General features: G+C 43.4%; 1 protein-coding gene across 1 annotated transcript in view; it reads left to right on the top strand.

Moving 5' to 3' along the window:
* Positions 1-6,990, top strand: part of CHRNA6 (cholinergic receptor, nicotinic, alpha 6 (neuronal)) — a 13,244-nt gene extending 6,254 nt beyond the window's left edge. The window contains exons 3-6 of the mRNA XM_005856483.2: positions 2,356-2,400; positions 3,177-3,286; positions 3,387-4,365; positions 6,228-6,990. Coding sequence (XP_005856545.1) covers positions 2,356-2,400; positions 3,177-3,286; positions 3,387-4,365; positions 6,228-6,359 — 1,266 coding nt within the window. The 3' untranslated portion in view covers positions 6,360-6,990. The remainder of the gene's footprint in view (positions 1-2,355; positions 2,401-3,176; positions 3,287-3,386; positions 4,366-6,227) is intronic.
* Positions 6,991-10,181: the final 3,191 nt, after the last annotated feature.

Raw genomic sequence — 10,181 nt, 5'->3', positions numbered from 1 at the left:
TCGCCTGGCATATCTAAAATGACAAAGGCCTTGCAAAATGTAGCACACCTGGCCTTTCTGATCACAATCTCTGCTGCTCTAGAAGTTAATCCATTTGAAATTGTAACTCAAAATCTTTAATGCAGGTGGGGTATCATCTAATTTATTTCCCCAAGAAAAAGATACAGGTTAATGGTCCCAGGAATGTGGAGTGGTATTGTGGGTCTCTGGCCTCTCCAGCTGGGCTGTCTGATGACAGTGCCCATAGCCACTGGTGTGGTCTGGAATTGGACATAGAACAGGACTTGCCAGACCAAGTCTTGATCCATAAAGTTGGGTAACACCTCTGAAGGAGTCCATATCTCAAGGAGCTTCACCAGCCTGTGGAAGTGTAAGTGGGAAAGTAGGGATAATGTCAGGACAATATCAACACCTAATTTTTTAAATGATATTTATTTTTATTTTTAAATATATTTCTTTATTGACTTCAGAGAGAAAGGGAGAAGGAGAGAGAAATAGAAATATCAATGATGAGAGAGAATCATTGATCGGCTGCCTCCTGCACACCCCCCACTAGGGATCGAGCCCGCAACCCAGGCATGTGCCCTTGGCTGGAATCGAACCTGGGACCCTTCAGTCCGCAGGCTGACGCTCTATCCACTGAGCCAAGCCGGCTAGGGCAACACCTGATTTTAATTCTTTGAACTCAATGTACTAATGTGCAGAAGGAAGCAATCTTTGGAAGATGCTTATGACAGTTACCCCCAAGACCTTTCTGGACTTCAGAGCTTATCCATTTTTGACTGACAGCCAAAACATTTATTGACATGGCCTCTGCTGAAATCTGTAGGTCACAAGGTAACCCTCTAATGAGCAGAAGGCACAAACTTTAGGTTTGGGTAATTGTCAAGCCCTGGACTACTTGGCCAATGGATAATCCATTTCTTTGCTTTCTCTGACCAGTAGGAAACCATGAATGTAACTTCTTTTGTTGACCTTTTAGAACCTGAGGTTTACCATGACTTGACACAAACCCATTTGTAGAAGGAAGCTTGGCAATGTCTCCAGTTAGTTTTTCAGGGGAGCTGGAGAACTGCAGAGCAGCGCAGTGAACCAGAGCAGGCTGGTGTCTGAGGTCTGGCCACAGCTTTTGTGGCCACAGTTGAACTCATCTACTCTGAAGGGTGTTCATGTGCCTTGGGAAGCAAGGTTGGTAAGTTTTGGGAACCTACTGAGTAACCATCACTGAACCTCAGGCTGTTGTGTTATAAGGCTGCTGAAGGCTCTGGATGTGTCTTCAATAGCTTTCCCTCTGAGAGTTGGTAGCTGCTTCTGAACACATTATATTTGGGATATCCGCCTGCAACGCTTTTCTTCCAGATAACCCCATGACTCTCTTCAGGTCATTTAGGTACCTGCTGAGACTACTTCCTGCTTAGAAGCCTTTTTAGTTCATCCTGTCTAAAACAGATGTGTGTGTGTGCATGTTTGCGTGTGCACATGCATGTGCATGTCTGCACACACACATCACCCCATCCCTCATTTTTCTCCATAGGACCTATCACTATCTTACATTATATTATATACCTATTATTGATTTTCTATCTCCCCAATAACAGCTAAGACACACGAAGGCAAGGATTTTCCCCATCTTATTTACTACTGTAGTCCCAGCATTATAGAGCACATAGTAGGTACTCAGTAAATATTTATGTAGATAATGATTGAAACAATCAGCAATGGCTTGGGTGATGTGCTGTGAGGGAGTGGCAGGTTGCAGCTGGAAAACTCCATGGTGAGCTGAGGCTGACATTTCAAAGGGCAATTGGGCTCAGGACTCAGAGCTTGTGCAAGCATGTCAAACTCGCGGCCCGCGGGCTGTATGACTCCTTTATTTGGTCTGTGTTAGTCTTTGAGTTTGACATGCTTGCTGTAGAGTGTTGAGAAAGGGAGGTTTTTCAGGAAATTGAGAAGACCATAAAAACAATGAACCAGGTTCAGATACCTACCACCTTCTGTGGTATTTTTCCTCCCTCCTTCCCACTCTCCCTCTGCTCTCCCTTCTTTCCTTTCATGGGCTCAGAAACCTTTATAGGCTATGGTGATCAGAAAGGCTTCACAGAAGTGGTGAGTCTTAAATCACATTTGAAAGACAGTCTTTAAGCCACATTTTCTTTCAAAGTCAACAGGGTTGAGGTCAGATGTGGAATATCATATTTCTGGCTGCTTTTTACAAGTTGACTTTTCAATCTTCTTTGTTTCCCTCTATTAACATGAATAACTCAGATTTGGCTCTTTTTAGTAGTAATTCTTGTTCTAAGATCCACCTCTATTAACAATACATTTGAGGCTAAAAATATTGTTTCTTCTTCCCAGGATGAAGTAAACCAGATCATGGAAACCAACCTGTGGCTACGTCATGTATGTGTCTACATCACATGTCCTCTTGGACCTGTGTTACTCATGGGTCAGCCTAACAATGCCCGATGGGTAAAAATCCAGTAGCATCCCCTCTTTCCATCTCCACCTTGTGAGAGAGCATACAATATCACCTTTCTCCAAAGCCTGAAGTTCAGCTCTGTGAATAGCTGGCTTGATGCAAGCTCCACAGGTGCAGGAACCTAGTGACAAGGTTCTCTGAGACAGAAACTCTGTCCTTTCTCGTTTCTGCTCGCAAATCTGTTTTCATCTGTAGCTTGAGCTCCAGAGTCAGGTGCCTGCCCTCTCTTTGATCCTGCTCAACTAATCCTGGAGAAGTCAGTAGCTGAGCATGACAGCATGTGGGTTAGGGTCCCATCAGCTGGTTTTAGGCTATACCATTTTGCTTTTTCCCTTGTATTAATCTTTTACTCAGATTTTGTAACAAACTCATCATCGCACACTTGAACAACCTTTCCAGTCTCAGAAATGAGTTGTACTCCAGTGTGAATATAGTACATGGAACATGGAAGTTGAGCCTAGAACCATGGCCAGCTAATTAATAATCACTATTTATTAGATAATTTATATTTTCCAAAATTAGCTCAGCTACTTATCCCCCTATTTCATTGATTTAATCTCCCAATTTTTGGTAGAACCCAATGTACTCTTCAGTTAAGAACTTCATTTTTCAAAAGTACTGCTGAACAAACAGAATTAACATTGGAAGAAATTTGTTAAGAAAAAATTTTTTAAAAGCTGACTTCTATTTCCTTTAGATCTGGAATGATTACAAATTGCGCTGGGACCCAACGGAATTTGATGGCATTGAGACTATTCGTGTTCCTGCAGATAAGATCTGGAAGCCTGACATTGTTCTCTATAACAAGTACGGGAGTCGACAGCAGTAGTCTCTAAAGTTGCCTTTGGTACATGCTGACCCATACATAGCAAAGGGGATATTACTAATGGTCTGATTTATCTTGCAGTGCTGTTGGTGACTTCCAAGTCAAAGGCAAGACAAAAGCTCTTCTTAAATACGATGGCATGATAACCTGGACTCCACCAGCTATTTTTAAGAGTTCCTGTCCTATGGATATCACTTTTTTTCCTTTTGATCATCAAAATTGTTCCCTGAAATTTGGTTCCTGGACATATGACAAAGCTGAAATTGATCTTCTGATCATTGGATCTAAAGTGGATATGAATGATTTTTGGGAAAACAGTGAATGGGAAATTGTTGATGCTTCTGGCTATAAGCATGACATAAAATACAACTGTTGTGAAGAGATATACACAGATATAACCTATTCTTTTTACATTAGGAGATTGCCAATGTTTTACACCATTAACCTGATCATCCCCTGTCTCTTTATTTCATTTCTAACTGTGTTGGTCTTTTACCTTCCTTCCGACTGTGGTGAAAAAGTGACACTTTGCATTTCAGTTCTGCTCTCTCTGACTGTGTTTTTGCTGGTAATCACAGAAACCATCCCATCTACATCTCTTGTGATCCCACTGGTGGGTGAATACCTACTGTTCACCATGATCTTTGTCACCCTGTCCATCGCGGTGACTGTATTTGTGTTGAACATACACTATCGCACTCCAACAACACACACCATGCCCAACTGGGTGAAGATGGTTTTCCTCCAGCTGTTGCCCCAGATCCTGATGATGAAGAGACCTCTGGATAAGACGAGGACGATAAGTTCTGATAAAAACCCCAAAAGCATTTCCGGTAGGCCTACCAAAGTCAAATTTGATAGTCGCAGAGAACCCAAACTTCTGAAAGAATGCTGCCACTGCCATAAATCACATCAGCTTGCCACCAGCAAGAGAAGATTAAGTCATCAGCCTTTACAGTGGATGACAGGAAATACGGAGCACTCACCTGAAGTCGAAGATGTGATTAACAGTGTTCAATTCATAGCAGAAAACATGAAGAACCAAAATGAAACAAAGGAGGTAAATGCATGTCTCCTCTAGCCTGTCCACCTGCAGCAGGCCTAGGGACACTTTATAGACATGGTCAGATCTTCAGAGTTAGCTCTGTTTACCAGAGGGTCAGGCAGCATTACTTCAAGACCCAGTTCTGTTATTACACAGTTATGGGTGGACTGACCTGGGGTCAGGCAGCCCCAGAGCAAATCTCCACCTCCAGCAATGTTAACTCAAGTGAAATCCGGTTAAAAGAAACATTCATGGCCACCTTGGTTAATGAAACTAATGAAGGTCTTGCACAAGAAAGTGTCAGACAAGAGAACCAGAGGGTCAGGCAGCATTACTTCAAGACCCAGTTCTGTTATTACACAGTTATGGGTGGACTGACCTGGGGTCAGGCAGCCCCAGAGCAAATCTCCACCTCCAGCAATGTTAACTCAAGTGAAATCCGGTTAAAATAAACATTCAGGGCCACCTTGGTTAATGAAACTAATGAAGCTCTTGCACAAGAAAGTGTCAGACAAGAGGTGGAGAGGGGAACACTGCCCACGGAGGGGAAAGAGAAATGACTATAGAGTAGCTTGCAATCTGAGGGCGGTGGGAGGAAAGTGGGGGTGAATCCTCCACAGCTCAATCCTGCTTATTCTACTTCAGAAGGATTTAGGTGCTGATTGAATGAGCCCCAGGGATATCTTTAGCATCAACGTATTCTGCTCCCGGTGCCTAGAGTTTAACTATAGTACCATGGGCATCCTCCATCCTCCAAAGAAAGAGATCAAGAAAATCACACCCACTTTCCATACCATAAGGGTGACTAGTTGAGGGCATCTGAAAACTCATGCTGGGTGCCTGATTTTGACCTCATATTGCAGTTACCAGCATCATATCTCCTAGCGAAAGGATAGCTCAAGATCTAAAGTCTGCCCTGGGGGTGCAGGGGAAGATACTGTGACTGCGTGTCACTCAGGTGGGGTTGGGATGCATCACAGGACAAGTGAGCCCAGAACTCCCCTCTATGGTGACACCTTCATAAAATCTAGGGGAGAGTTGCTGTTGACTTAATCACCACCAGGGAGGGCTCTCAAGACACAAAGGGAGATTTTGGCAGAAGTTAGGACAGTGATGGCGAACCTATGATACGCGTGTCAGAGGTGACACGTGAACTTATTTTTTTGGTTGATTTTCTTTGTTAAATGGCATTTAAATATATAAAATAAATATCAAAAATATAAGTCTCTGTTTTACTATGGTTGCAAATATAAAAAAATTTCTATACGTGACACGGCACCAGAGTTAAGTTAGGGTTTTTCAAAATGCTGACACGCCGAGCTCAAAAGGTTCGCCATCACTGAGTTAGGAGGTCAAAAACTGGAAGGCTGTGAGAAAGGCAGTGAACTCTCCATCACCAGCATGATCTGGAGGTCTAGAGGGCTGCCTGCTCCTGATAAGGGGGTCCTCCTTCATGCTGCATGTCCTACCCTCCCTGCCTCAAACCCGTTTCCCAAGACTTGCCAAGGGGACAGGTATCCACTGGTGCCAATGACGAGAACCGCACTTTCTGAGCAGCTATTTCTCGGGAGTGCTCCTTGCAGTCCAGAACGGTCCTTTGGCCCACGGAATCCTGGCTTATTGAGATCTGCCTGCTCTGTAGCCAGCTGCCCAAAGCACTAACGGGGTGTGAGGATCCACCCTCTTCAGGCAAAACAAAAGCTCTTCTGCGTGCTCTGTAGAGTTAACCAAAATAATACCAATATTTGCTTTAGAATTTGCCAGGAGCATTTTCTTTGAAAAGGAAGAAGCTTATTTGTGAAACGGAGCACATTTCCTATGGTTTTGATTTTTAAAAATTGATTTGATTTTTTTGTTTTGTTTTGTTTGGCTTTCAGGTAGAAGATGACTGGAAATATGTGGCCATGGTGGTGGACAGAGTATTTCTTTGGATCTTTATCATTGTCTGCGTGTTTGGAACTGCAGGGCTATTTCTCCAGCCGCTGCTGGGGAACACGGGGAAATCTTAAGGATTCGATCTTTTGAAATTTGCAGATGCTGTATGTGTTGTGTGTTCCCTACCACAAAGAAAGGGACAGAAAGCTTCCCACCTAAGTGCCCCATCTACTGAAGCTGATGACTAGACGGGAAGAGAGGACGTGATTGAAAAGGAGGAGCCTGGGTGCCCTCCTCTGTAGCACAACGCTGGAGCCCAGAGCTGGCAGCACCCCCAGGCCTCTCTCGTCTGGACATGTTCAGCTTTGGGCCATGATGAGCCATTACACAGCGAACCACATCATCAGCATCAAGCCACACTACAGAGGGGTTCTGCGGTCCCTCCAGTTCATGCTGCTGATCAGCAGAATGACACATGCCAGACATGAAACTCTGGAGCGTGGCCCTTGCTGACGTGTGCAATGCTCGTGAACTCTGTGGGCTTGCTTTCTGGTGCATGTGTCTGTGATGTAGCTCACACACCAGCATGATTTCATACAGTAGTTAGCACAATGTAATGGCAGGTAGTCGGAGTCGATCTCAGCAGGCTGTATTTAATTAGCATTTATCCGGCCAGAAACTAGAGTGGTAACCCAGCACTGTGCTAGGCATCGCAAAGGTGACAGAAATAGGCTGCCCCCAGCAGTCCCAGCTTTTTAGGGAAACACAAACACAAAGATCTCCAGGACTAGGTGTCACCTGGGGAAGGAACTAGAGCAATCAAAATAGGAGAACATGGGGTGGGGTGGCCAGGCAAACCTAACGCAACCTTCGTTCTCTTTTCTCATCAACAGTTTCCCTTTGTTCATTGTAGCTGAGACTGAAAATAAAGTTATTTCTTCTGTCAGAAATTGTGATCTGTACCTTTTGGAGCAATTCCTTTTCTGAGAGGGAACCCTTTGGAAACTCTGTTTTAGTCCACTCAAATTTATTATCTTCTTGTTTGTTGTATAAATAGTATCCGAACAATTAAAAAGACATATTTTAAAGCAGAAAAAAGAAATCTGCCCTAACAAATGAACTACTTTTATTTTTGCCTTTTCCCTTCTAGTCCTTGTCTATATGCATCTATACTTTTTCTTTTTAAAAAAAATATTTTTATTGATTTCAGAGAGGAAGGGGGGAGAGGGAGAGAGAGGGAGAGAGAGAGAGAGAGAGAGAGAGAGAGAGAGAATAAGAGGGAATCATTGATCCCCTGCCTCCTGCACGTCCCCTGCTGGGGACTGAGGCCACAAGCCAAGCATATGCCCTGACTGGGAATCAAACCATGACCTCCTGGCTCATAAGTTGATGCTCAACCACTGAACCACGCTGGCCGGGCCACATATAATTTTTTACACTTCAATTTTACCTTGCAATTTTGTATTTTTCTGGTTTCTCAAAACACCATATTAGCAACATTCCTTCATGATGTTACATAGTCTTGAAGTATACTTTTAAAGATTTCATAATCTTTATTGCGCTGATTCACCATGGTTTCTATTACCCCATGTAAATGCTTCCTTGTCTGTCTCACGCTGGAGCATAAGGCAGTATGTGGCACACCATGCAGAGGTATTGAATTTGAATTACTCTGTTTTAAAGTATTTTTACTCCCTCTCATATTTGTGATGGAAGTACCTATTGTTTTATCTTTCTATCTTTACATTGGATTGGTTGTTACTTGATATTTTTTTTACTATCAAACCAATTCAATATTTAATTTTAAAAAAGGTTTAATGGCCCTGAATGATGTTTCCCAGTGGTTAGAGCACACCCAAAGGTCAAGAATTTTATTTCCGGTCAAGGGCATGTACCTGGGTTACAGGTTCACACCTGGCCCCAGTTGGGGCGGGTGCAGGAGGCAACCAATCGATGTGTCTCTCTCACATCAATGTTTCTCTCTCTCTCTTTTTCCCTCCTCCCCTCCCTTCCACTCTCTCTAAAAAGCAATGGAAAAAATATCCTCAGGTGAGGATTAACCAAAAAACAGTTTTAGTGATGGTAAAATACATCTAGCATAAATTTATCATCTTAACTATTTTTAAGTATAAAATTCAGTAGTATTAAAACATTCATAATATAGTGCAATCATCACCACCCTTCATCCATAGAACTCCTTCATGTTGCGAAACTGGAACTGCATCCATTAAACAACAACTCTTCATGCTTCTCCCCCCTGCACTGGTAATTACTTTTTCACTTTGTGTCTATTAATTTGACTATTCTTGTATCTCTTATAGGTGGATTAATACAGTATTTCTCGTTTTACAATTGGCACATTTCACTTAGCATAATGTCTTCAAGTTTCATCCATGTTGTAGCATGTCAGAGTTTCTTTGCTTTGTGTATGTATATGCAATATTTTATTTGTCCATTCATTTGTCAGTGGGCACCTGGGTTGGGTTGCTTCCACCTTTTGGCTTTTGTGAATAATGCTGCTGTGAATATGAATGTACAAATATGTCTTTGAGTCCCTGATTTCAATTCTTTTGAGTATATACTTAGAGGTGAAATGGCTGGGTTTTGCTGTAATTCTAATTTTAATTTTTTTAAGGAACTGCCATTGTGACTGCATCGTTTTACATTTCCACTCACAATCCACCAGGGTCTCCTTTTCTTCACACCCTCACCAACACTATTGAACGCATTTCACCATATTCATCAGGGCAAAGTCGGGTGGAGGGAGGTGCAAGCGGTGGGAGAAGGAAGATGTCGACTTTGAGTAACATGGAGGCACCATCTGAAGGCCCAGCGAGCATTTATTGGGATGTCCCCACTCCACCCAACCTTTCCCAAGGCCTAGGGTGTGCCTCTTGCGTGTGGTGAGGGGCTGGGCAGTAAGAACAGGAGCACACCAACTGAGCATGGCCCCTTGCCCATCCCCCTTTTGACTGGAACTATCATCTGAACCCTCCAGTAGTACCAGCCATTCTGGAGATGTTATTACATGACTTTTACACAAATGCACGCATACACACACACACACACTTACAATTTATGCTAGATGTATCCCTACACACACACACTTACACATATTTCTAGTTGGTGTTTGGAAAAGTCTAAAAGAGCTATTGTCATGTAGGGCCTGGGGGTAGAGATCCTATAATGTGTGGGACAGACCAACATAGGATTTTCCCCATCAAACCACCTGTAAACCTCCCTGTGAAAAAGTAGAACCCTCTTGAGGGTGTAAGTTTGGAGCACAGGCCTGTGAAGGCGCATGCTTAGCAGGCGTCTTGAGGGGCAGCTACACATTCTCACTGGGTCCCTCTGGGTGGCAGGAGCATCCATCCTGCCGGAGAAACAATAAGGCTGACCCCTCCCCACTCCTTCAGCCTCCAAGGGTGGAATTTTGCAGGTGAAGAGGATGTTAGAAGGCTGCTCATTTTCACAACTTATGACCTTCTTTCTATGATTTCCCCTTGGAGACTGCAGTTCCTCTGTCCTGCACGGATCTCCTCTTGTTGCCCAAAGCTGGAACCCTCTTCGAACCTTCAGGGCCATGTCTCCCTTGACAACAGGCCAGGCTGCTTTGCCCCAAAGCGCTTACTCTGCCCGGAGGTGCGACAATGTGCATCCGTGGATGTGTTGCTGCCCTCGGCTACTTTTCCCAAACCTAAGATTGTCCACGAACCAAAGGAATCATGTTACTTCTATTTTCACTATGATTTTATTGCCATACTGAGCAGAAAGTCTTAATACAAAGAAGGAATATGTGTCAGGTTAAACACAAATGAGAGTCACCATGGCTATTAATGAAATAAATACACTTTAATACAAAATAGGAGGTGCTTCCATGAAAGAATTATGACACAACCAGAAAGGTCTTTCCCAGCATAGAGACACTGCTCTTTGGAAGTTACAGGGTTCTAGTG

This window comes from Myotis brandtii, unplaced genomic scaffold (genome assembly GCF_000412655.1).
Source record: "Myotis brandtii unplaced genomic scaffold, ASM41265v1 scaffold103, whole genome shotgun sequence".
Lineage (NCBI taxonomy): Eukaryota > Metazoa > Chordata > Mammalia > Chiroptera > Vespertilionidae > Myotis > Myotis brandtii.
Note: the sequence above shows the minus strand (reverse complement) of the source record. Positions and strands in the feature narration are given on the sequence as shown.